General features: G+C 43.7%; 1 protein-coding gene and 1 pseudogene across 2 annotated transcripts; one reads left to right on the forward strand and one right to left on the reverse strand.

Moving 5' to 3' along the window:
• Positions 1 to 1025: 1025 nt before the first annotated feature.
• Positions 1026 to 27960, forward strand: FUNDC2 (FUN14 domain containing 2). Its single transcript, XM_053579531.1, has 5 exons — positions 1026 to 1275; positions 7831 to 7981; positions 20204 to 20279; positions 23801 to 23932; positions 27442 to 27960. The coding sequence occupies exons 1-5, from the start codon at positions 1143 to 1145 to the stop codon at positions 27517 to 27519; spliced, it is 570 nt and encodes a 189-aa protein (XP_053435506.1). The 5' UTR covers positions 1026 to 1142; the 3' UTR covers positions 27520 to 27960.
• On the reverse strand, positions 4982 to 5602 carry LOC128577336 (SH3 domain-binding glutamic acid-rich-like protein 3; annotated as a pseudogene). Its single transcript, XR_008377559.1, has one exon. The product of XR_008377559.1 is annotated as an SH3 domain-binding glutamic acid-rich-like protein 3 (transcript).
• Positions 27961 to 27970: the final 10 nt, after the last annotated feature.

Below are 27970 nucleotides of genomic sequence, written 5' to 3' on the forward strand. Positions count from 1 at the left end.
TTGCAAAGTGGGTACAGATAAAGCAACTGAGGTGAAGTTAATTGGCTTAGCTAGGGCCACACAACTAGCCATTTGTCCTAAACAGACATTGTCCTAGCCACTGGTTGCACAGCAGTGACAAATAAAGAACTGGAAGAGGAACAAGCAATAATTATGATACATGAGTAAGTTATACAGGATGCTAAAAGGTAACAGTAAGTGCTGTGCGAAAAAAGAAAAAAGGGGGAGTAAGCGTATATCAGATTGCAACCTTTAAAGAGTTTGCTTATGGAACGTCTCCCTGAGGTTACATTTCAGTAAAGAACTTTGGCTTTTACACTCAGCGCAATAGGGAGCTTCAGAAGGGTTCTGAGTAGAGGATGTGCGTTATTGGAATTACGTTTTCAACTGATCTTTGTGACTATGGTAAACAAACCTTGGGAAGGCATGCGAGGGTAGAAGCAGGATGACCTGTTAACCGGGGCGAGAAATGGTAGTGGCTTGGGCTGTGTGGTAGCATTGCAGGGGCTGGATTCATTGTGAAGGTAGCATATATGGGAACTGCAGATTAATTTTGGATATGTGGACTTTGAGAGGGATAAGTTTGGAATAACACCAAGGCCTTGGGGCAGTGAAGCTGCCATTAACTGGGATGGGAGTGGGTGGGGTGGGACGATGTACCTGTCAGTCTTCCCAGTGCCCACGCACACAGAGGGTTACCTAGGGGAGTAGTCGCCGCAGGCACAGGAGTTCGTTTCCTTCCGAGACCTTATTTCTGGAGATTGCAATGTTTTTAAAAATATGTCTTCCTCTACTAAAACACATCACAGGATCTGATAAATATGTGCTCAATGTTTACATCAACGAACGTGGGGGCTCGCGCTTCCTTATTTTCAATGAAGTCAAGGGTAAAATGTTCTTAACAAAGAGGAAACGGAGCCGCGCACCATCAGGGAACTCGCATCCAGGGGGCCATGCCGGAGGGCGGGGCAAGGCAACCCTACCCGCGGGAGGCTTTCTGCGCAAGCGCGTCTACTTGCGCTCGCTGGGCGGGGATACAGGACCTGTGACGCTTACCGCCAAGCTTTGTGACGCAGTTGCCTACCAGGACAGGAAGCTGCTACCGCGGGCCCGGCCCACCCTCTTCCGCTACCGCCGTGGGAATGGAAACATCTGCCCCACGTGCCGGAAGCCTGCTAGCGGCGACAACGGCGCGCCACTCCACATCCTACTACGTAGATCCTTTGCGAGTATCCTCGCGAGACGAACTCACCGAAATGGCCGTGTCTGGTCAAGGTAAGGGCGGGCGCGCAGGCGGCTGGCGCAGCTAGGAGCCGCCTTCCTGCGGCTCCGGAAGGGGAAGGGCTCCGCGCCTGCCAGTCCTAGCTGAGGTCCCCGGGGAGTCCGAGCAGCACTTGGGCTGTAGGAGAACCCAGGGCTCGCCTCAGGCCCAGCCGCTCCCAAGGTCACGCGCCGGGCTGGGCCGCTTCGGGGTGTCCACTCCATAGTGTCTCTCCCAGCCTTCCCATAATTGCTAAAACGGGAGACATTCCGTCCCCTGTTCTCGGGAGCAATTTGGCTCCTTGACCCTTTGGCTTCTTTGTCCCTTTGGACGTCTGAGGGGATAGTACTGTCTTTTCTTTATTCGGCATACTCAGAGGAAGAGTCCTTATAATTTTCAGTGAAGTACATCTTTAAATTATGCTTCTTACGCTATTTTGATTGCTTAAGCTGTGTTTAATTGAGTACTGGCTCACAGGATCCCACTGCTAAACAGAGCCATCTTTGAAAATTAAATTATGTACACTTAAATCATATTTAAAACAGATTGGAAAATACTCAAAACTCTTAACTTTTTAAATATTTGCAGTTATTTTATTGTTACCGATACTAAGTCTTGAGGTTATTCCTATCATATCTCTGAAGGAAATACCATGGTATGGTGGTTTCAGTGATGTCACATTCACTCATATCATACGCCTGGTGAACGAATATGCAATGAAAGACTGTTCGTACATACTACAGATCAGTATTTTCCTAAATCTACTTTAAACTTTTTTTGAGACAGTCTAACTTTGTCGCCCTCAGTAGAGTGCTATGGCGTCACAGCTCACAGCAACCTCCAACTCCTGGGCTTAGGCGATTATCCTGCCTCAGCCTCCCGTCACAGCTCACAGCAACCTCCAACTCCTGGGCTTAGGCGATTATCCTGCCTCAGCCTCCCGAGTAGCTGGGACTACAGGCGCCCGCCACAAGGCCCGTCCATTTTTTTTTGTTGCAGTTTGGCCGGGGCCGAGTTTGAACCCGCTACCCTCGGTATATGGGACTGGCGCCCTACCCACTGGGTCACAGGCGCCGCCCCTCCACTTTACACTTTTACCAGCAAACCACTGAATTTAGATGACTCTAGAGTCTAAGGAGCTTGGCATATGATGTATTTTCCAGCAGAGCAGACTGCTCTCATTCATTTAAAATGTATTTAGTTTGCTCAGGTACTTGTGCCTAGGTCATTGCAAGAAATTTGGAGGTTAACATGGATTTTGATCCTTATTATACTGATAATCGCATAATACTGCGATGATTGATTTACTAGGCCCATAACAGTCGCTACTGACCTACTTTTTGTCCATCATAGTGCTTAGCACTGTTTGATGAACCACTGAAGTTGGTGAACCAAATGTCTCTGATTTAATCTCCTTTTGCACTGGAGCTCCCTATCGGATTGGTCAGATTACCTTAAAGAAAACTGAGAACTCATTCTTGTATTCACTGATATTCTTTAACCCAGGAACAGAGTTTTTGTTTGTTTGTTTGTTTGTTTTTTAAACATAGTAAAAGTAAAGTTTTGTTGTTACATTAGCAAAAAAAATAAACTACTTGTGAGGCCATAGAGGACCCAGTTCCTCAAATATCCACATTTTAGTTCTACTATGTTGGAGACCAGCCCCTCGCCAGCCAGGATTGTAGGGCACCTGCTAAAGTGGAATTGACTGAATGGGAAAAATTAATACAGGAGACACAAAGAAAATGTTTAAAGGTGGGTCCAGGGGTCTGCCATTAACTGTGGTGAGAATAATGGGGGGAATAATGTATTAATGGGGGCCCCTGTACTTTGACAACTCAACTTTTATTGAGCTCTCATAATGCTAATTTCAGGTGAGAGGGTCTATATGAGCTAATGGAGAGCTGAGCAAAGGTCAGTGTGTGGGCTGTTTTTGTTTTGCATTAGCAGTGGCACCAATTCACCTCTTCTTTAATTGATAGTAAACTATACTTAGCCCGTGCATTCCTGAGAAACAAGGAACATGACCTTAAGGCAAACAGAATGTGCCCACATCTGCTTGGTTGGCCTCCCTCCTCAGGAGTCCTAAGGGGCTGGTAGACCCTTTGTGTTTCCCTGTAGGGCAAACAGGCTGATGCCAATGCCCACATCGGAATCTGGGAGAGAAGTCCTATCTCTGCCCCAGAAGTCCTACCTCTGTGTGGGTTTTGGTTGTGCATATTGTTCCCAGTGACTTCTAGAATACCCACCTCTTAGGATTTCTGCGTTCCAGCCCCCTTCAGTGATGGAGCCTAATCCTTTTACAGTAAAGCTGCTCCCCTCTGCTTGATCTTGCTGCACGTGCACACGGCTTATAATGCGCCTGGGTCATTTAACCTTTTTTTTTTGAGACAGAGCCTCAAGCTGTCGCCCTGGGTAGAGTGATGTGGCATCACAGCTCACAGCAACCTCCAACTCCTGGGCTTAAGCGATTCTCTTGCCTCAGCCTCCCAAGGAGCTGGGACTACAGGCGTTCACCACAGCTCCCGGCTGTTTTTAGAGATGGGATCTTGCTCTTCCTCTTGCTCAAGCTGGTCTCAAACTCATGAGCTCAGGCAGTCCACCTTCTTGGCCTTCCAAAGTGCTAGGATTAGAGGCATGAGCCACTGTGCCCTGCCCAAGCTCTTTTTTCAGTGTGACTTTTAAGTTCTTCCCCACCAAGAGCTGGGGTTTTTTGTTTGTTTGTTTTGTTTTGTTTTTAGACAGAGTCTTACTTAGTTACCCTCAGAATGCCATGACACCACAGCTCACAAAAACCCCAAACTCCTGGGCCCAAGTGATTCTCTTGCCTCAGAAAAGGCAGAGTAGTTGGGACTACAGGCGCCTGCCACAAAGCCTGGCTATTTTTTTTTTTTCTGAAGTTGTCCTTGTTGTTTGGCAGGTCTGGACTGGGTTCGAACCTGCCAGCCCCTGTGTATGTGGCCAGAGCCCTAACTGCTATGCTACAAGCTCTGAGCCAAGAGCTGGGGTCTTTATTCCCTCTTCACAAAACTGGGTGTGACCTGTGACTGTTTTAGAATGCAGTAGAAGTAACACTACATTTTCTGTCTCCCATTCTTGGGACAGTCACCTCTGGAACTCAGTTACCATGCTGTAAGGAATCCTAGTCTAACCCACATGAAGAGACAGCTCTTACGTCTTCAGATGATTCCAGATCCCATCCTTAAGTCTTTCATTTAAAGCCTCAGACATCATGGAACAGAGATAAGCCATAATGATGAGACCAAATTCCTTATCACAAAATCTGAGAGCATAATATTAAATAAATGATTGGTTTGCTCCATGAAGTTTTGGAGTAATTTGTTCTATAGCCATAGTAACTGGAACACTACTCTAGATTCTTTGCACTTTCACATAAATTTTAGAACCAGTTTGTCGATTTCATAAAAAATTTAATTTTTGATTGGGATTGTATTGAATATATCATTTTGGAGAGAATTAACACTTAAAATATGGAGTCTTGCAAAACAAACAATGTATGTCTCCATTAATTTAGGTCATCTGTTTTTTTTTTTTTTTTAGGTCATCTTCACTTTGTTTCTCTCCATAGTGTTTCATAGTTTACAGTGTTAAGGACTTTGCATTTTTTTTTTTTTTTTGGCCAGTGGAATGGGCATTTAATCATCTCTAGGGTGCTCCTGTTGGGGGGGTGTTGCGGGGCCTTTGGGGGTGTGTTGCGGGGCCTTAGGCAGAGCTCTGGCTAATGGAACCAACAGTGGTGCCCATCACCTAGTGCCAGGCAGGGTGGCAGTCCCAAGGCCTGGCTGGGAACAGCCAGCATTTGGGGCTGTTATTAAGACAATTTCTGAGACTAAGTGGATAAGGAATGTTGCCTTTGAATGGAGAAGAGGAGGCTACAGTTAGAGAGTGGAGAAGGGGCCTGGGCTGCAGGGGAGGGACTCTGAGGTCAGAAAGTTAGGAATGGCAGAGTTGGTCACAAGGTCATTCATGGCCAAGTGAGGGCTGTGGGGAGAACATGGTGACATGGGAGTCCAGTGGGGAATCTGCAGGCTGGCCTGATTCAGGCCAGCTTCAGGAACTCCTGCAGCGTGTTTTGTTCCACAGCCTCCACGAAGAGCTCATAGTCCCCACAGTACTGGTCCCCATTGACAATCTGGGGCCGGGTGGCCTTGGGGTTGCCTGCCAAGGCTCGCATCTCGTCCCGCAGGGTGTTGTCCTGGGAGATGTCCACTAGTTGGTATTGAATGAGCTTCCCATCCAGGATGCGGGTCACCTCGCTCTGCTGGGACTTGATTTCACAGGAGCCAGTGACCGACTGCTGTAGACATGCAGGCTGCTCATGCTGCGGGCAGACGGACGTGAGGAGGGGCAGTGAGAGCGGTAGCTGCAGTGTTGGGAGATGACCAGACTTTGCATCTTTTATTACATTTATTCCAGTGTAACTTTTTGCAATTAAAATTGTTTTTCCATTCATCATTTTTAAGACATAGAAATTTAGCTTTTATATTGGTATTGTATCCTGTGACCTTGCTAATTCAGTTATTCAGTAGCTTTTGGTAGATACCTTTGGGTTTTCTATACACATAGTCATGTTATCTGCCAATAAAAATAGTTTCATTACTGTACCCACTTCTAATCTCTGCCTTTTATTTCTTTATTGCACTGGCTAGGGCCTCCAGTACAGTGTTGAATAGATATTATGGGAAAGCATGCCATATTTCACTGTTAAATATATTTGCTGTACATTTTTCATAGGTGTCCTATATCACACTGACAAAGTTCCTGTCTATTCCTGTTTTCATATTTTATTCTGATTATTTTTCTTGAACATAAAAGATTTAGAAGTGTATTGTTTAATTTCTATGTATTTTAAACCTCATAAGATAGTATTATTTTGTGCAGTAAAGGTTTATCTATCTACCTGTTTACCTATTCCAACGCCCATGAACTCTTTTTGCATTTCCAAACTTGCACCTGACATCATTTTTTTCTGTGCTTGAATGACATTGGTGTTCCTCTTTGTATGTTACTTCTATCTCATTCATTCTAATCTGGAACTTTAGTTACGTACATGTTTAACTCTTTAACCCTTTCTTGAACTTTTTTTTTTTTTTTGAGATGGAGTCTCACTATGTTTGTCACCCTCGGTAGAGTGCTGTGGCATCACAGCTCACAGAAACCTCAAATTCTTGGGCTTAAGCAATTCTCTTGCCTCAGCTTCTCAAGTAGCTGGGACTACAGGTACCCGCCACAACACCCAGCTGTTTTTTTGTTGCAGTTGTCATTGTTGTTTTAGCTGGCCTGGGCCGGATTCGAACCCTCCAGCCTCAGTGTTTGTGGTCGGCATCCTACCCACTAAGCTACGGGTGCCGCCCTTTCTTGAACATTCTTATTTGCTTGTTTCAGCATCTTGATCATCTCTGGTTCTGTTTCTGTTTTTTTTTTTTTTTTTTTTTTTTTTTTTATGTGACTTTGCCTTTGTAGGAGTAAGAGTAACTTTTTATTGTTTGCTCAGCATTGTGTGAAAACAAATCATAAGAGACTCCATGCCAAATGAAGTTGGTCCTTGTTACAGTAAACAGTTTTGAATGGCAAATTTTCAACATTTGTTTAGCTTAATGTGAGCTTATCTTCTCATGGAGAAAAGGATTAGACATTTTGTTAATTCTTCCTTCTTTGGGCAAATCACTAAAACTCTGAGTCTTCATTTCTTAATTATAAAATTGGGTTACTAAGTAGTACCTATTTTCTGTGGATTTAATTAGATGTACATATTTATTAACATACTGTCTGGTAAATAGTGAGAGCCCAATTAAAGATCACCTCTTATGACTCGGTGCCTGTGTCTCAAGCGGCTAAGGCGCCAGCCACATACACCTGAGCTGGCGGGTTCGAATCCAGCGTGGGCCTGCCAATCAACAATGACAGCTGCAATCAAAAAATAGCTGGGCATTGTGGCGGATGCCTGTAGTCCCAGCTACTTGGGAGGCAGAGGCAGGAGAATCACTTGAGCCCAGGAATTGGTGGTTGCTGTGAGCTGTGATGCTACGGCACTCTATCCAAGGTGACAGCTTGGGACTCTGTCTCAAAAAAAAAAAAAAAAAAAAAAAGATTACCTCTTATCTTCATTATCATTAGAGATCCACTTAGTACTGAGAATTGGTTTGCGGGCCACTGGATAGTATTGAGTTACTCCTAAAGAGAAAAAGCAAAGATGAAAATGTTTCATTTGGGATACATCATTAAGCATGCCTGGCAGTTTTTCATAGATCTTTTTTGTTATTAAATTTGCGAGGAAGAACTAGAGGGCTAATTCTCCCTTTTCAAGGATTTTTTTCCCTGGAACATAGACATTAGTATTTGTTGATTTTAGTTTGAATTTTCAAAATTGCAACTCAATTTCAGAGTTAATTTACTACTACATACTTAACAATAATGATATTTGGAAGTTTTATATCACATATATCTATTTCTTTAAAAATCTTCTACTCTAGTTAGGAATGGTAGTGATTTTTTTTTTTTTTTGACAGAAGTAAATATTTTCTGATTTAGTATCTTAATTCTTGTAGGAAACTTTGAGGGAAATTTTGACTCGCTGGACCTTGCAGAATTTGCTAAAAAGCAGCCATGGTGGCGCAAGCTGTTTGGGCAGGAATCTGGGCCTGCAGCTGAAAAGTATAGTGTGGCAACCCAGCTGTTAATTGGAGGTGTTACGGGATGGTAAGTGATATGAAAGATGTCCATTGTCTTTTGTGCCTGATTTAGTATTGCAGTTAGAGGTACCATCTTCTTAAACCAATGAAAACATACTGACTTTTGGTGAAATTGGTCACTTAATGTGTAACAATGTCATGTTAAAGTATATTTAATGGTTACACATAGTGTTTACTGCATGCCCAGAATTGCTTTAAGTATTTACATAGATAGCTCGTTTTCTTCTTACAACTCTGGAATTGGTACTGTTATTATCTATATCTATACTCATTTTATAGGAACTGAGGCTCAGAAAAGTTAACTTGCCCAAGGCCAAATAACTAGTAAATGGTTGAATGAGTAGCTAGTGACTCAATTACCTATGTCAGATGATAACTTAATGTGACATAGCTTATGGTTTAATTTGTAATACAAATAATATTAATAGCAAATTTAGTAAGTGAATGTCAAATCCATAAATCTTATAAATTCTTCACATTTGAAAATTTTTATTACACAGTATAACACAAATATAGAATAGTATGTAACAAATGTATATTAAAATAAATACTTATAAAGTGAACCTATGAAAGAACCACTCAGGTTAAAAAAAATATGGCAAGCACCCCAGAAACACTAGAGATTGTTAAGTAGTTACTTTGTTAATCAATTAGTATTGATTTTCTTTATAGTTGTAATACCAGCTCTATCACTAAATAATATATTGTACTTTACCTGGTTTCAAACTTTAAGTAAATGCAATCATGATATATTCTTTTGAGTCCTACTTTAACTTGATGTTTTATATATTCAACCATGTTGTATGTAGTTGTAGTTTATTTTTATTTGTATTCAGAATTCCATTGTGTGACTATACCACAGTATATCCACTTGATGACTGACATTTGTTTGTATTTTTGCCTAATACAAGCAGTGCTGCTATAAATACTCTTAAATTTAGCAGTGTATATGTTCACACATTTAGGTAGGGTCTGTATCTAGGAAATTGTTAGGATATAGGGTATAAGCATCTTCAGCTTCATTATATAATGTCAAACCAGGCTTGGTGCCCATATCTCAGTGGTTATGGTGCCAGCCACATACACTGGGGCTGGTGAGTTCGAAGCTGCCTGGGCCTGCTAAACAACAACTGCAACAAAAAAATAGCTGGGCATTGTGGCGGGTGCCTGTACTCCCAGCAGGTTGGGAGGCTGAGGCAAGAGAATCGCTTAAGCCCAAGAGTTGGAGGTTGCTGTGAGCTGTACACCACAGCACACTACCCAGGGTGACATAGACTCTGTCTCAAAAAAATAAAAATAAAATATAAATAAATAAATAAATAATGTCAAACCACTTTCCAAAAGTAATTGTAATAGTTTACACTCACAGCAACAAGGACTGAGTATTCCTGTTGCTCTGCATTCTTGCCAGAAGTTGATATTGCCAGAGTCTTAAATTTTTGCCAGTCTGATAATATGATAGTGGTATTTTATTGTTTTCATTCACATTTCCCTGAGAAGGGGTAAAACTGAGCAACTTTTACATTTTTGTTGACAATCTGGATCTCCTCTTTGACTAAGTTCCATTCTAATCTTTTTCTATGAAGTTATTCTTTGTCTTATTGAGTTGTAAGGGTTCTTTATATATTTTGGGTTTTTTTTGTTTTTGTGAGTCAGAGTCTTCCTCTGTTGTCTGGGCTAGAGTGCAGTTTCCTCATCATAGGACACTTGAACCTCAATCTCCTGGGCTCAAATGATCCTCCTGCCTCAGCCTACTGAGTAGCTGGGACTACAGGTGTGCACCACCACACCTAGTTAATTTTTTGTAGAGATGGAGTCTCACTATGTTTTGCAGGCTGGTGAGACAGAAGTTGAACTTCAAGCTTCAAGCTATTCTCCCACCTTGCCCTCCCAAAGTGCTAGGAATGCAAGTGTGAGCTACCACATCTGGCCCATGTCTTTATATATTTCGCATATCAGGCCTATGTTGGTTGTATGTCTTACAGATATTCACTCATTCTGTGGTTTTCTTTTGCTTTATGCTATCTTTTAATAAACTGAAGATTTTATTTTAATATAGTCAACTTTATCAATCTTTGCCAAATGTACCACATTTTGTTTCTCCACCAGCAATGTGTGAGGTTCCAATTCCTCCACATCATCACCAATTATTATGTTGATTTTTTCCCCACATTTTGGCTATTGCAAGTAAAACTGGCTATGAACATTTGTATACAACTCCTTGTATGAACATAAGGTTTCATTTCCTTGGGGTAAATACCTAGAAATAGTATGGCTAGATCATATACTAATTGAATGTTTTAACTTTACAAGTACCTGCCAATTTTTTTAAGTGCCTGTATCATCTTAGATCTCCACCAGCAATGTGTGAGAGTCCAGTTCCTCCACATCGTCACCAACACTTGGTGTTATCTTTTTAATTCACATCCTGGTGGGTGTGAAGTAGTATCTCATTGTGGATTTAATTTGTATTTCCTTAATTGTAGCAGGAAAACCGACGCAGACAGAAGACTCCAGGCACCAGTTGATAGAGGAAGCAGCAAGTTTATTCCGGTCAGGTGTCTCGGTAGACTTGTGTCTCAAAAACCGAGCCCGCTGACTTGATCTCTTGCCTTTCTTTCATACATTTTTTAGGGCTAGGGTGCACGTGGGAGTCAAAAGATGTGAGGGACGTGACAGATGTGAAAGTCTCGAGACTCAAGGGAAGGTCAGATTGGCCCGCACCCTTGACACCGGGTGGGCTACCTGTGTTCAGAGGCAAGGGAAGGTTAAGGAAGTTACAAGGTTACTATCTGGGCCCAGCACAAACCAAGGGAAAGATATACAAATAACAGACACAGCTGCTACAGTAAGAGTGTTACAGACAGGCTAATGCTTATACGGAGTGGCCAGGACAGATCTTTAGCTCTGCTTTTTTTACTCTCTTACCTCATTCCCCCCTTTGAGATTCAGAACATCTTGTTATGAAGTCTCATCACCATCTTCATCGGCCTGTGTCACGTTTCGTTGGTGATGCATGTAATACACTTCACCTGGGGCTCTTTGAGACACAGCCGAACTCATTAGGTTCCTCACTATCTGGAGTAATACCGGTAATAAGCATGGGAGGAGAAGGCAAGTACCCAATAATAGTAAGACTCCTATGATAAGGGTCCTAAAACCTCCAAAAGCAGAGAACCATCCTCCAAAGACGGATTTCGGATCAAATCCATGCCACACCTGTACTGGCACATGAGCCAATTTGGAAATGTCATTAGCTGTATCTTCTACTACTCGACCTTGATCATCTATCTGCAGACAAGAGTTGGTTAGATTGAACTTTCCACATACTCCTCCTTCTGCAGCCAGTAAATAATCTAAAGCCAGTCTGTTTTGGTATATAGCATTTCTTATTTGGGTTTGCTGATGGGCAAGAAGGGTCAAAGCTTTGCTAGTCTAATTATTTCTAAGACGGCCTGCAATCGTATGATACGGTTTAGCATATAGATAGGGGTCCAGTAACCCCATGACCCATCTTCTGCCCATGTGGCTGGCCCATAATACTGTATTATTCTTTCTGGGGGCCACTTATCCTCTTTCCACTCTCCTATTTGTAAGTCTGGATGATGCTGCCAGACTTTTTCCTCAGGAGTGGCTACTAGAAGTCTAAGTAATTCTCCTGCCTTGATGGGCAGTAGAAAGAAAGAACTTTATAAAGCCTATGATACAACTGCCAGTCCATTGATCAGGTAGCTGGACATATGCCTTATCCCCACAAATCCAATACATTCCCTGAGGAGCACTCCAGTTTCGTGAGAACCCTGGATGCTACCAGGCATCTCTGAGCTCAGGGAATCTGTCTAGGGAATTTAGTTCTGTCTGATTCAATCCCCACCAGTTATTCCAGTAGTAGCACTGTACAGTCTCTGACCTAGGCAGTGTAGCTGTCCTACCGGTACAGTAAGATTTTTCCCTTCACTTCTTGCTAGGCAATATTGTCCAATAATCGGGGCCTTTAGGACCCATACATTGTCCTTCAGGTTTCTCTGATATGGAGCAATGTCTGGGTTAGGCTCAGTGGGAGTAAGTTCCCTAGCTTCCCATGGCCACCAATCTCCTGTCATAGTTCCTCCACATATAAAGCAAGAAGTTACATTCAAGGATTGTGCTACATTTTCAGCCAACTGGAAGAATAAATTCTTTGTGCTCTTCGGGAGTGGTGGCACAGACTGCCCTAATTCATCATAAAAGGTATGGTAAATGGCCACCTGACTGGCCTGATGGGAGGCAACCTTCCCACTGACCCTTAATTGACATATTGGGTTCAGGCCATTGCCATCTATTCCCAAAGACATGACTTGTCCTTTTACCCACTTAGGGTTGGAGGGATTTCTTATGGTTAGAATCAAGGGGTTGCAAGCTTCAGTAGTGCAATCAGCTGGTGCTTCTCCTTTTTCTAGTATGAACTCTTTGGCTATCATCTTCCATACTCCAGGTGCCTTCTATCACACATGACCAATATGCACACTCAGCACATGGGTAGTCTATAGAGCACAGATACTTCTAGTTTTTCCTATAAGACTTTTCCCAGTCAAGCGACCCACATGACATTCTGTGCTTGCTATGTGCACGTTTTAGTGCTTGGCATGCATCAAATTTTGGAAACACCTGGGTTGGGTTTCCATAGCCCTGAGTTCTGGCTACTAGAAGTCCTCTATCAGCTCTCCAACCTACTGATTCTGTTCTGATATTGGGGGGTTCAGAGGGATTGTAGCAAACATGGGGTTGCCCCTCCCCAGGGTCACACACCTTATATTGAGTAGTATTATATAAGCAAGTCCCTCGCTGAATCCCTGTACATTCATAGTAACTATAGAACCATAGAACAGTTGTCACTTTCTGGCCTACTTTGATTACCTTATGGATACATTGATTACAATTTTTTACATTAGTATCCTGAATATTTGCAGAAACTAAAGTCCACTTAGCTCTCATGAGTCCAATAAAGAACAGTCCCACGATGTCGTAAATCCTCATGCTTCGGCCGTGCGTGGACCAGTCAGCTTCTGGGGTGTGACTGGAGCAGGGCTTGCCATTCTCTGCAACACCAGCTTGAGGGGGTTATAAGGGTCCGAGGTGGCCTTCCAAGGTCCAGGAGTTGTTGGGGTGTGGAGCCCACACTGTGGGAACTCAGGGTCTGCCGCTGCTGTCATGTCCTGCTGGGTGCGGTTCTTCTTAGGTGGGGCGCGCCCTCCTCCAGTTCTGCCGCAGGTTTCACTCCGCTGTAATGGATCCAGGCAGGAATTTCTGCTACTCTCCCAGCAGTGGGTATGGTCAGGATAACGTTGTAAGGGCCTTTCCACCTTGCCCTCAGGGGAGACACGTTCCAATCCTTGACCCACAGCGCAGCTCCTGGGGAGAAAGGGTGGTCAGGGGGGACATCTTTCGTTTACCCATCCTGACAGCGTTTCTGCCACCTTTCCCAGGGCTTGCAATTCCTTCCTTAATTCCACCTCTCCCAATTCCGGGGGGGATCCTGGCAAACTCCTTAGTAAGGGGGGTGGCCTATGATATAAGATCTCATACAGCAAGAATCCTGTCCTCTTAGTGGGAGTACACCTAATCTTAAATAACACCAAGGGTAGGGTGCTTACCCACTGCAAGTTTGTCTCCTGGCACACTTTCCCTAAGCTTGTTCTGATAGTTCTATTCATGTGTTCTACCTTTCCCGTGCTCTGTGGGCGGTAGGCTGCATGGAGTTTCCAAGTGATGCCAAGGATTTTAGCTGTCTTCTGGACTAATTCGGAGATGAATGCTGGCCCATTATCTGACCCAATCCGTAGCGGGAGCCCAAAACGTGGTATAATGTCTCTCAAGAGTGCCCGGGTGACTTCTTGCGCCTTCTTGGTGCGAGTAGGATATGCTTCTACCCATCCGGAATAGGTGCAAACCATCACCAGCAAATACTTGTTCCCTTTACACCTGGGCATTTCAGTGAAGTCTACCTGGAAGTCTTTGAAGGGCTGGATTCCTGGGGGTACCATTGGTTCTTGGCGAGCGTTGAACTGGTTGCAGATGACACATCACTGACTGACAGCTTTGGCTAGGGCTGCCAGGTGAGAGATGTAGAAGTACCAGCCCAGTAACTTCACCAAAGACTCCTGTCCCAGATGGGTGCTCTCGTGCATTGTCATTACCACAGTAGCTCCTAGAAGCTGGGGAACTGCTACTCGTCCATCTGGCATCTTTATCCATCCTCTCTCTTTTTCCTGGCTCTCCTCCACTGCCAACCATTCCTTCTCCTCCAGGGAGTAGATAGGGGTGAGCTCTGGGACCCATGGAAGGAGGGGAGCCACTTGCCATACCTGGTATGGCTGGGAAGCAGCCCTCTTTGCCTCAGTGTCAGCTCTGGTGGTCCCCTTAGTGATGGTGGAAGTATCTCTTTGATGTCCATGACAGTGCATGACTGCCACTTTCTGTGGTTTCCATACTGCCTCTAGCAATTGGAGTATTTCTTGCTGATACTTAATGTCCTTTCCCCCAGAGTTTAAAAGTCCCTTTTCCTTGTATAATACCCTGTGCACTTGGAGAGTCAGAAAAGCATACTTAGAGTCAGTGTAAATATTTACACTTTTTCCTTGGCTTAATTCTAAGGCTCAGGTCAAGGCAATTAACTCAGCCTTTTAAGCCGATGTTCCTTGGGGTAGGGGTTTAGTCTCCACAGTCTCTGTTAAGGTGACCACTGCCTACCCAGCCCGCCGCTCACCTTGTGCTGTCACGTAACTGCTTCCATCTACATACAAGTCCCAGTCTGCATCTGTCCAGGGCTGGTCATGCAAGTCAGGTCTGCTAGAGTACACATTATCTATAACTTCCACACAGTCATGCTCAGTTTCTCTTCCACTGACTGGAAGGAGTGCGGCTAGGTTCAGGGTGTTACATACTTCTATTGTTATGCGTGGGTTACCACACATTAAGCTTTGGTACTTAGTTAATCTTGCATTAGAGAGCCAGAAATGTCCCTTTGTGTTCAACAAAGTGACCACAGAGTGAGGTACTTTCACTCTGAGATCCTGCCCTATAGTCAGCTTATCAGCTTCTTGCACAAGGAGAGCAGTAGCGGCTAGAGCCCGTAAGCAGGGTGGCCATCCTTTTGCCACTCCATCCAACTGTTTAGAGAGGTAGGTTACAGGCCTTGGCCAGGCCCCAACCAGCTGGGTTAACACACCCACAACCATTTTATCTCTCTCTGAGACATACAGAGTAAAGGGCGTGGCCAAGTCTGGCAGTCCCAATGCAGGTGCAGTCATCAACCTCATCTTTAGCTGGGAGAAGGCATGTTCCTGTTCTCCCCACTCCAAGGGCTTTCCCTCCTCTCCTTTAGTTGCCTCATACAAAGGCTTAGCCAGGATAGCAAAAGTTGGGGATCCAAAGATGACAAAAGCCGACTGCGCCTAGGAATTCCTCAACCTGCTTTTGGCTCTTGGGTGTGGGGAGGTGATTAATGACCTGCCTCTGTTCCATGCCTAGATTCTTTTCCTCATGCTGAATAGTAAATCCTAGATAACATACTTGCTGCTGGCAGACTTGGGCCTTTCGCTTAGACACTTTATAGCTACATACCTCTAGATGTCGTAAGAGACAGTCCGTGCCTCGGGCACAGCCCTCCAGGGAAGGGTGTCCCAAGAGGAAGTCATCAACATATTGGAGCAACACACACCCTAATTCCTTAGCCGGGAACTTCTGGAGATCACGAGCCAGCACTTCTCCAAAAATCGTGGGGGAGTTTTTGAAGCCCTGTGGCAACCTGGTCCATGTGTACTGGATCGCAACTCACGTGTCTGGTCTCTGCCACTGGAAGGCAAACAGCCTCTGGCTCTCCAGAGCCAGCCTTATACTGAAAAAAGTGTCTTTTAAGTCAAGGCAAGTGAACCACTTAACTTCTGCTGGCAGTAAACTCATCAAAGTATACGGATTAGGCACTGTGGGATGGAGTGATATAGTTGCCTGATTAACAAGCCTCAAATCCCGCACCGGTCTGTAGTCCTTTGTGCTGGGCTTCTGCACAGGGAGCAAGGGAGTGTTCCAAGGAGACTGACAACATATGATTATGCCAAACTGCTCAAGTCTCTGAAGGTGCACCCGGATCCCTTCCAGAGCCTCCCTGGGCACTCAGTACTGCTTTTGCCTCACTGGCCTTGCCCCTGGCTTTATCTCTACTATTACCGGTGGCTGGTTCACTGCCAGCCCCAGGGGGTTATCTTCCACCCAGACTCCTGGCCACTGCTGGGCTAGTTCAGGCCTCCGTCCCTCCCCCGGCTCAGTCACAAACAGCCTCCACTCCTCCTCCCGAGGCATTGTCAGGGCTAGCACCAGACCTGGTTTTGGCAGTTGTAGCTGCATAGTTCCTTGGTCAGAAAAGGAGATCGTGGCTCTTAACTTTTCTAGAAGGTCCCTACCTAGGAGAGGCAAGGGGCAGTCAGGCATGTAGAGAAACTGGTGAGTTACCTCATGGCCTCCTATGCAACACTTCCGAGGGAGGCAAAAGGCTTGTTCAGCAGTGGTTCCAGTTGCTCCTATGACGTCAATTCTGTAGTCTGAGAGAGGGGCTACTGGGGGGGTAACCACCAGGTGTTCGGCCACAGTATCAATTAGAAAGTCAGTGTCCTTGCCCCCAATCCTTACTCGGACCATGGACTCTCTGGGGGGCATCTGAGTCTGGTCCCCTTCAGTCCAGCAGGGCCTCTCCCACTAAGTTGTAGAGGGCTTCCTGCCTTTCCAGGTCTGCGGCCTCTCTCCCAGGATTTTCCACATTTCCTTCCCTCTGGGGATACTCGTTCTTCCAATGCCCTGTCTCTCGGCAAATTGCACACTGATCCCTTAGCAAGGGGGGCCCTTTTGCCCGAGGTCCTCTACTTCCTCGCACTCCTTGACCCTGCCCTCTTTGAAAGGGAGGGGGTCCTCCCCTTGTGCCCTTCAGAGCTGGCTATGAGATTGGCCCTCTGCTTCATGCGCCTATCTTCCTCTCTATGGCTCATTGCTTCCCGGTTCACAAAGACCTTCTGGGCTATTTCAAGAAGCTGTGAGGTGTTCATACCTGCGAACATCTCCTGCTTCTGCAGTTTTCGCCGTATATCCTCGGCGCTTTGCCTAACTAGGGCCATATTAACCATCCTCTGGTTCTCAGGGCTCTCAGGGTCAAAAGGAGTGTACATTCAAAACGCTTTGCACAACCTTCATAGAACTGGTCTGGGCTCTCAGTCTTTTCCTGGAGGACCTCATTTACTTGGGCTAAGTTAGTAGTTTTCTGTGCCCCTTTCCTCAGCCCCTGCAACAATGCCTCTCGGTACCGGGTTAGGTGTGCTATGTCCTCTGCCACATTTGGGTCCCACTGGGGGTCCTCTCCAGGGAGCTGGATTTGAATATACTTCTGAGGGTTTCGGAACTCGTCTCGAGCATTCTCCCCTAACCAGTTCGAGACAGCCTGAATCACACGGCATCTCTCATCCGTGTCAAAGAGGGTCATGAGCAGCTGGTGGCAATCTGCCCATGTAGGATTATGAGTGTGAAAAATGGTCTGCATTAAATCAACCAAGGCTTAACAACTGAGGCTTCTCCATGTATGAAGGAGTATGATGCCTCCAGTTCAACAAGTCTATGGTTGTGAATGGCTGATACGCCATTATTCTCCATTTAACCATGTGCCCGTCCTCATCCACTCCAATATGTCTAGTCTCTCTGAGGGGCATCTGGACTCCAGGTTTAGGCCTTAGGCAAGTTGCTAAGGGGGGCAGCCCTTCTGGGACCTTTCCTTTCTTTGCTCGAGGGGTGCATGGCTGTGCTGGATGTGACTCAGTCTGTTTTTGAGGGAGAATTGGTTCCTCAGGTGCTGTAGCGCCTGCAGTTTGTTTGTACGGGGGTGGTGGAGCTTCATCTAGGGGGTCCTCCTGCACAAGGTCTGCCAATATTTTCGGCACCACCGGGTAGAAAGCACTCTCCCTTCCTGTCCCTGTGCTACCAGCACATTCGCGACCTGCCCTCTCAACCAAGGTGGTAGGTTCACTACTAGCTGTAGCCAGGTATCTATGTACGGAAACTGATCAGGGTGACCCCCCTTTCCAGTGACTCTGTGCCATACCCTAGACACAAGGGACCTCTCTAGACTTCCCTCTGATGGCCATCCAACCCCAAAAGAGGGCCATTCCAGCTCACAAAGACTTTTTAGCTTCCCTGGTGCCATAGTAACCCCATAGTCACCTACAAATCCCTTCTTAAAGTCCTTCAACATGGTAGCCAGTGGGGTGGGCTTCCCTTGCTCGTTCCCCATCTCCACCCAAGGTTTCCTTCCAAGACACACACTCACACCACACTCTTTCACATACCTCCCACCTGCCTGCGACCTAATGCCCAAGGGGTTGATCAGACCCCCTCTTCCACTAAAACTATAGTGAGTTCCAAATGGATCCTACCTTACTCTGGACGTCCTGGCGCCAGCTGTTACCTGTTCCTCCCCGGTGCTCAGCCTCCGCAGTGACCCGCTGCAGGGACCTCGCTACCTCAGTCTCAACGAGACATTCCTCTGGGAGAATCAGTCCCAGGAGCACTCTGAGGACTGTGTCGCCAAACCAACTGGAATTCCCCACGGGGGTGATCTGCAGGTTGGGCAGAACATGACCCAAAGAGTCTGGCTGCATGGTTTTCTCCCAAACCTCGCTTCCCGGTCAGGGAACCAAGAAATGTAGCAGGAAAACTGACGCAGACAGAAGACTCCAGGCACCAGTTGATAGAGGAAGCAGCAAGTTTATTCCAGCTGGGGGTCTTGGCAGACTTGTGTTTCAAAAACCGAGCCCGCCGACTTGATCTCTTGCCTTTTTTTCATACATTTTTTAGGGCTAGGGTATACGTGGGAGTCATAAAAGATGTGAGGGACGTGACAGATGTGAAAGTCTCGGGACTCAAGGGAAGGTCAGATTGGCCCGCGCCCTTGACACCGGGTGGGCTACCTGTCTTCAGAGGCAAGGGAAGGTTAAAGAATTTACAAGGTTACTATCTAGGCCCAGCACATACCAAGGGAAAGATATACAGATAAAAGACACAGCTGCTACAGTAAGAGTGTTACAGACAGGCTAATGCTTATACAGAGTGGCCAGGACAGATCTTTAGCTCTGCTTTTTTTACTCTCTTGCCTCATAATGACTAATTGATGTTGATCATTTTCACAGGCTTTTTCCCATTCATATATGTTTGTTGATTTGTCTGTTCAGATCTTTTCCCTGTGTTTTATTTTTATTGGTTTGTTGATTTTCTTTCATTACTGAGTTGTGAGGTATTTATATATTCTGGATACCAGCCTTATATCAGATATATGATATGCAAATATATTCTCCCACTCTGAGCTTTTCATTATCTTGACAGTATCTTTTAAAGAGTAGAAGTTCTTAATCTTGAAGTGCAACTCTTTCTTTTTATAGCTCCAGGTTTTGGTGTCATGTCTAAGAATATTTGCCTAATCCAGGAGGTTTGTGACAATGAATACAGAGGACAATAGACACAGCAAGTGTAGACAGCCCTTAAGTAGTTTTGCTGTAAGTTGGAGCAAAGAAAAGGGTAGGTAGCTGGAGAAGTCGAGTTTAGGGAGGGTTTTTTCAATAATAGGTAATAATATATAGCAAATTTATATTCAGCAATGAACAAAACAAAATCTTTGACCTCATGAAGCTTGTATTTTAGTATAGGGTGAGGACAATAATGAAGAAATGAAATTCAACATATTCAAAATGTCATTATTGCCTCTTCCTGCTTTCCCGCCACATTTTCCTCTGTCTCAATTCCTTGTTTTTATATCATAAAAAATGCCACCTGCTATCTACCTAGTCATTCAGGAGACAGTCCTGTACCATATCCATTGCAACTATTCTGTCCTCAAACTCAGGCTTGTTTTATTTGCCTTCTTTACCTTCATCTTCCCTCTTTAATCCCTTCTCCACAATGTAGCCAGAATCATCTTTCCAAAATATGGTGTGGGAGTTCTAAGAGATCTTAAAAACCACAAAATTATTATAGTACACCATAGAGGATAGAGCTGAAATTTCCTTATTTCATGCTCCTTTGGGGATGGATTTATGTAGAGACAAGGAAGGAGCTGGATCATCTCAAGGTAACTATGATATGAACATTGCCAGAAGAGCATCTTTGTGTGTATCTGACAGCCTATCAACTTGTCTGATACTGATTTTTTTTTTTTTTTTAGGTGTACAGGGTTCATATTCCAGAAGGTTGGAAAGTTGGCTGCAACAGCTGTGGGAGGTGGATTTTTTCTTCTTCAGGTCTGTATGCCAAATGTTCTTAAATGTCTTAATTGGAGTGTGCCCCTTGTTTCTTTCTGGGGCTCTGACAGAAGAAATTGTTATTGGAAGAGGCTCTAGACTCAGTGCTTATAATGCTAGCACTGAGAGGCCATGGTGGGTTGATTGCTTGAGCTCAGGAGTTCAAAACCAGCCTAGACCTCATATTTAATAAAAATAGAAAAAACTAGCCAGGACTGGTGATACATGCCTGTATTCTCTGCTACTTGAGAGGCTGAGGCAAGAGGATCTCTTGAGCCCAAGAGTTTGAGGTTGCTATCGGCTATGAGCCCACAGTACTCTACCCTTGTTGAGAATCAGCACCAGGAAGTAGAGCAAACCAGAGTGGAATTGGTGGGGAATGAGGAAAATACAGCACAAGAGAAGACATGGAAACAAAGGATGAGACCAGGAGTACTGATTGAGCTGATGGCTACAGCTAGCACCAAAGCACAAAATCAGCTTTATCTCTACAGGGTTGTCCAGGGGAAAGTAACATAGACAACATGGGGAAATAGCATAAACAAAAGACCTAGTTTTGGTCTTACAGTACAATAGGAAAATGTAAATGACTTTAACAAAGGCAAATCATCCTGTTAATGGTTTCTATTCAACTTCGTTAACATATGACAATAAGCAAGAAGGGAACGATCATGATGATCCCAGCATAGTTAACAAAACCAAGGAAAAACTTGGGCCATGCCTGTTGCTCAGTGGGTAGGGCGCTGGCAGTTTCAAACCCAACCCCACCCAACTAGCAACAAAAAAATAGCTGGGCATTGTGGTGGGCACCTGTAGTCCCAGCTACTTGGGAGGCTGAGGCAAGAGAATCGCCTAAGCCCAGGAGTTGGAGGTTGCTGTGTGACACCATAGCACTCTACAGAGGGTGATAGAGTGAGACTCTGTCTCTACAAAAAAAAAAAAAAAAGGAAAAACTATGTGACTTAGTGGTTACTACTTAACTTTGTTAGCATATGACAAGGAGAAAGAAGGGAGAGATTTCAAGGATCTCTGCATAGTTAACCAGACAAAGAAAGGGCTACGTGATTTCTGGCAAAGGGAGCATGAAGAAAGAATATGGCTGTTTTAGGAACAGAGGAGAAGCAGTTGGGGGTTCATTCCGCGAATGTTCCCCAGGATGTGAAGGCTCTGCCAATCTCACATCCCACTCTTTACATACCCTGGCAACTGAGTGAAACTCTTGTCTCAAAAAAAAAAGGAAGAGGCTGTAGAAAGGACCTTCAGAATGACAACGTGGTGTTGGTTAAGACCAATATTCAATGAGTAAAGGGATATCTCCTTGCTAGGGGAGGTGGGATGTAGGGAGTCTTTGGTGAGCACTTATGTTATCTGTCACCAGAGGGCTGAGGGTAGGGGGCAGGAATGATATTGGGAGATCCTTTAATCAAATTTGTTAATTACTTTCAAAAATTGAGTTGAAATTTTTCTTTTCTTTTTTTTTTTCTTTTTCTTTTTTGAGACAGTCTCACTATGTCACCCTCAGTAGACTGCTGTGGCATCACAGCTCACAACAACCTCAAACTCTTGGGCTTAAGCGATTCTCTTGCCTCAGTCTCCCGAGTAGGTGGGACTACAGGCGCCCGCCACAACCACAATGCCGGGCTGTTTTTTGGTTGCAGTTGTCATTGTTGTTTAGCTGGCTCGTCCGGTTTTGAACTTTCAAGCCTCTGTGTATGTGGCAGTCCTGTAACCACTGTGCTACACGTGCCGAGCCTCAGCTGAAATTTTTGTTGGAATTGCATTGGAACCATATAGTTAAATTGGGGAAGAATTAAGTATCTTTTATGATATTGAGTCATCTATCTGTGAACATGAATTTTCTCTCTAATTTTTTAGGTCTTTTTGAATGTTTTTGAACGAATTTTTATTATTTTTCCATATAGATGTCTGTACTTCAGTTTTATTTCTAGATATATTATTATAATTGTTCTGGTGGATGATGTTTCTAAAACTACATTGTCTAATTTATGCTGGTGTGTTGAGATAACATTGATATTTTATGTTTCTCTTATAGCCAGCCACCTTGCTAAAGTCTCATTTCTGAATTGTCTGGGATTCTTTGGGCTTTTGTCTGAAATTAATTGCTTTTGCTTACCAACCTGTAGGTAATTTCCAGAATTTTTTTTTTTTCAGTGCATTCTCAGCCCATGCTGCTTTATTGCTAAATATATATATATATATATATACACATAGGTGCAGAGTTTTTGAACCCTCATAACAGTTCCTTTTTACATCAAAGAATAAAATTTCTTCTTCAAAATCTCAAATATGCATAGAGTAAAAAGCAACCTGCCTTTTGTAATACTTCAAACATATTCCATACAATTCTTTTATTATTATGATATATACTAATGATGCAATGTAAAGATAAGTTAAACACAGTGAGCAACTCCTTACAGAAGAGTAAACTATAATGTGGAATTTCCAGAAATTTTTTAAGCTTTCCAGCCCATATGTGCAGGCAGCCCACAGGCTCCTGTGTTCTGATTTCAATCACTACAGAACAGCAACACTTGTGGGGAATGTGCTCTCATGTAAGCATGATGTTAATCTTTGCCATTAGAGGGTGCTACACGGACCTTGCAGGGGGAAGGGGCTTTCTTTTCCCAGTTCTACTGTTGTGTTTTGCTTAGCTCCTACAATGTATGAATATGGCACCATTTGTTTATTCGTGTAAAGTTACTATGACAGGAGCTGCCATTCCAAAGGTAGCATTAATGGGATGTGCAATTTCAGTGTTGGTAGGTGATGACAAATTGTTCTGTGAAAAGACTATCAGTTAACACTCTATCCTTCCCAGCACTGAATATTGTCAATCTTTTATTTTTGTGCAATCTGATAAAATGTCAGAAACAAAACATTAATACTCATAAAAGTGAAGTTCTTATACAGATTGGAAATTTAAAACATCCACTTGAAAAATGGATAAATTATGTGCTTTTCCTTATATGTCTATCATGAAGTTGCTCATAATAAATCTCTGTAACCACATGCTAATATTCCTTTCTGAGCAACTATTATCTTTTCTCCTGTTGAGCAACAGTGCTTTCTGTCTGACAGCCTTGCACTCTTCACGTTGTCAAGAAACTTAGACATTCACAGGCAAATTGACTTCTCAGAACTAATCTGTGGAAACATTGGTGTTGGCTATACGGGCCAGCTCTTCACCTTCCATCTTGTCCTTTCTACTGTTATTTTAATATTACCATTTTAGTTTTAAGCTAACTTAAAACTTTCTAAGGGGGGTGAGAGTATAAACAAATTAAAATAATTGCTGGCAGTTATTTCCAGTGCAAGGCTAGGGCCTTGCATATTGGGTGGATGCTGATTATATGATGAGAGAATACCATCTTCATATAAAGAATCAGATGGCAAATGCTTCCAAAAATGGAAAGCAGTCTACTTCATGATTAATACTGACAAAAAACATATAACAATCCTGTGCTTCTTATTTCTTATTGTCATTGTTGTGGAAACTGAAGCTTGCAAACCATACTGGGTATATCAAAGTTGACTGGCAGCGAGTAGAGAAGGACATGAAGAAAGCCAAAGAACAGCTGAAGATTCGTAAGAGCAACCAGATACCTACTGAGGTCAAGAGCAAAGCTGAGGAGGTGAGGCTTGTTTATATGCAGCGTGTGAAGGGTTTGTACAATTTTGTGTGTAAAAATGGGGTAGACATATCAATATCTCAGTGATGGACAAGTCTTAAAGATTATAAGGAACTTGGAGTAACAAGACAAAAGCCTAAGTTGGAATATCTTCACTACAGAAGCATTTTTTGAGAATCTACATAATTAAACTGTTTGGTGACGCTTGCGTGTGAGACTGCAAAGTGATACAAACAGTCCTTGTCTCTGTACAGTTTTGGATTGATTTTGAATCATATTTTGTCTCCATGCACACATATTTCTGAAACATCCATACTGTGCTTATTCTACAGAAGACTAGTCCTGGAGTCAGCACTATTTCTGTGAAGGGCCAGATAGTAAATATTTTCAGTTTAATGGTGATTCTACTGTGTAGTGTGAACATAGCCATAGATGATATATGAACAAGTTGGGTGTGGCTGTGTTGCAATAAAATGTTAATTAAAAACATGTTTGGCGCTTGAGCTGTATTATGCTAACCCCTGATCTAGAGCACAAATCAGGTTAGATTATATTTGCTGGCACTGGAGGGACAAAAGAAGTCCTTCCTCTTTAAAAGGACGTCTTTTGCTACTACTTTATTACTTTTAGAAATCTGTCAAATGTCCCAAAGAAATAAGTACAGTGAACTGGGAAGAAGCAAACCAAGATGAGAGTGTGAAGAAGGGGGCTAGTACCTTCTACAGCCTAGAGTGATAAAATTCTGCCACTAGCTTCCTCTAGATTTGCAGGGAAAAAAGTATTCATGTACTGGGTGGCTCTTCATGCTAGGCACTGGGGACTTAGAGGTAAATGAAAACAGTCTTTGTCCTTGAGGTAATCACACTCTAGTAGCAGTGACAGGAAAAGGTCATATAATCAAATATAATAGATGGTAGTAGATGAGGTATTTAGGTTAAACATGGCAAAATAAAACACACACCTTTATCTTTTATTCCTTCTGCACTATTTCTGAATGATGGTAATAAAATATAAAAGGTCAAACCCACAAGGATCAAGAGAATAGGAGAGGAACACCAGTAGACAAGAAATGTCAGCAAAGTTTTGGAAGTAGGAAAACAGATAATTGGTAATTGAGTTAGCAGAATAGAAAAATAATGAACAAATGACAACCCAGCATCACCAGGTACATGGTGACAGTCTCCATATGGTGGCAAGTGGCCAATCAAGGCTGTGCCTTTACTTAGAGTGGGAAAGTTCCAAAGGTAGGTAGCTAGTATTCCCTTTCTTCTGTCCCTTGTACTCAATTACCAGGTTCTTTCTTTCTTTCTTTTTTTTTTTTAATGTTAAGGATTTTCTTACTTGTTTTTGGTTTAACTTTTTTTTGTTTTGCAGTTTTTGGCTGGGGCTGGGTTTGAACCTGCCACCTCCGGCATATAGGGCTGGCGCTCTACTCCTTTGAGCCACAGGTGCCGCCCAATTTCCAGGTTATTTCACTAAAACATTATTCAAACATTTATATAAGTAATACATGATTATTAAAAACTTTTTAAGTAATACCAGAAGTGTATATAATAAGTATAATACGAGGTTAATGTTTGACTGTTAACAAGCTGTTGACTTACAGAGGGGAGCTTGTCATAAACTAACCAAATGATTTGGAATTGATTCATTCCACAAATACTATTTATGTTTTTGTTCCTGGCCCAGCTCTGTCCCAGGCTTTGGGGATATTGTGGCTGATCCTCCACTTGTAGAGGCCATAGTCTGATTTGGGAAATAGGATGAACATGATAATAAGTTCACTGTTTCACAAAAATGTCACTTCAGTGAGACCAGTTTTAATGGGGAGGTGGTTTAGCAAAAGGGTCACTTCAGTGAAATCAGTTTTAATAGGGTGGTGGAGTTGAAAGTGGTATAATAGCAAGTTGAAGAAGTATAGGAAGTAAGAAAGTAAACATAATAAAAGCAATTATTTCAGGAAATTATGTGATTTTTTTTTTTTCCATATGAGGACAGATGGCAGAAATGCCCCATTTAGGGAAATGTGGAGGTCCAGGAAAATTGAGGGATGTGGAAATGGTACAGGAAGACATAGGCATGTTGGGAAGGAGGGGACTTTTGAGGGTTAGGAGACAGTAATCCCGAGAGGCTAGGGAATGCCAGTGTGAGTCTCTAAGTGATTAGGAGATGAGGTCACTGTATTTGAGTTCAAGAAATGGTCAGGGCAGGGTGTTTGATGTGGTGTTCATATAAACACTTTCTTGGCTCAGCGCTTGTAGCTCAAGCAGCTAAGGCACCAGCCACATACACCAGAGCTGGCAGGTTCGAATCCAGCCCAGGCTTGCCAAACAACAGTGACAACAGCAACCAAAAAATAGCTGGGTGTTGTGACGGATGCCTATAGTCCCAGCTACTTGGGAGGCTGAGGCAAGAGAATCACTTAAGCCCAGAAGTTAGAGATTGCTGTGAACTGTGATGCCACGGTACTCTACCCAGGGCAACAGCTTGAGGCCCTGTCTAAAAAAAAAAAAAAAACAGACTTTTTTTGTTGTTGTTGCAGTTTTGCCAGGGCCGGATTTGAACCCGCCACCTTCGGTGTATGGGACTGGCACCCTATCCACTGCGCCACAGGTGCCACCCCATATAAACACTTTATAACATGGAGGTTATACTTGGGAGGAAGAGGAACTTACCAAAGTTCTCTGAAGTGGGGTTGGTGGTATGAAGTGGTCAGGAGATTGATAGAGCACAGACAAAGGAACCTAAAGGGCACCCACGTACATGCTCTGAACCTTAGGTAAGTGGGAATTTTTGCTGGAAGGTAGAAGAGAGGCAGGAAACTTTCAGAGTTTAAGAAAATAAAGACCTTATCTGTTAATCATCCTTGGATGTAATGAAGTGTGAGAAGGAGAATTCATAGCATCTACTTGAGAGGAGGTTTCAGAGGGGAATGGAAGGGCAGACAGGTGGACAAGCAGATAGAGGGATTTGGGGGAAGAGACTTCAGAATGAACAGCCTCCCTTGGAGGGTAGATGTCAAAAAGAATGGACGAAGCAAAATTGGAAATGAGAATTGCCTGCGTAACCAGTTTATTTAGTGCTGCTTCACTTTTCCTCATAACTGTCCCCATGAACTCTATGTGCTCTTGTCCCTGTGTAAACTCACAGGTGACTCACTTAGGATCTGTAAGTAGCATTACTAAAAGCAGAATCTGAAGAGTTGCCCTTGACTTCTCTTTCCTCCTCATTCCCCATATGGCCAATACATCCAGTCACTAAGTTCTGTCTTAAAAACGTCTCTTGAATTTGATCACTCTATGCTAGCACCTCTGCCACCAACCCGATTTCAAAGAACCATTGTCTCACCTGCCCTGAGTCCCATCAGGCTCCCTATAGACTTGTTCTCCCCACAGTGGCCAGTGGTCATATTCACATGTATTTCATTGTTGTTTGGTAAGTGCAAACTCCTAAAAGGCAAAGAGATTAACATCTTTAGCAAGATAACTTATTGTACTATTTTCTATTCCCAGGTGGTATCATTTGTGAAGAAGAATGTTCTGGTGACTGGGGGATTTTTTGGAGGCTTTCTGCTTGGCATGGCATCCTAAGAAGAATGACTTCACTTCCATTGTTGCTGGTTTTTCCACCCAGCAGCCTCTACACTCCATTGTAGGACATCAAGTCTCTCTTCTTCCTCTTCTCCCGTGCCTTCTTCCCTGCCATGGCAATTCTGAATGGCTTCTATAGGCATCTGTTGGTACAAGTTAATACAGCCCTACCTTGAGCTTGGTGGTGGCAGAAGAGACAATAGAGACATTAGCTCTCCTCCTAGTACACTCCCCCACTTCGCCAATCTGTAGGTCAGCAAGAATGTTCCTTGTCCTTCTACATAAGCTACTTACCAGAACATGTTGCAAGATGGTTCACCACAGAGGATGAGTGGATCCTCAAAGGTTGTCTCAAACTGTTGATTTGGAAAAGAAATATGCACGTAGTTTATTATGTGCTGCATGGAAAGGAACTGAATACATTTGCCTTTAAGCATGAAAGATTTTGGTA

This window comes from Nycticebus coucang, chromosome X, assembly GCF_027406575.1.
Source record: "Nycticebus coucang isolate mNycCou1 chromosome X, mNycCou1.pri, whole genome shotgun sequence".
In the NCBI taxonomy this organism is placed as follows: Eukaryota; Metazoa; Chordata; class Mammalia; order Primates; family Lorisidae; genus Nycticebus; species Nycticebus coucang.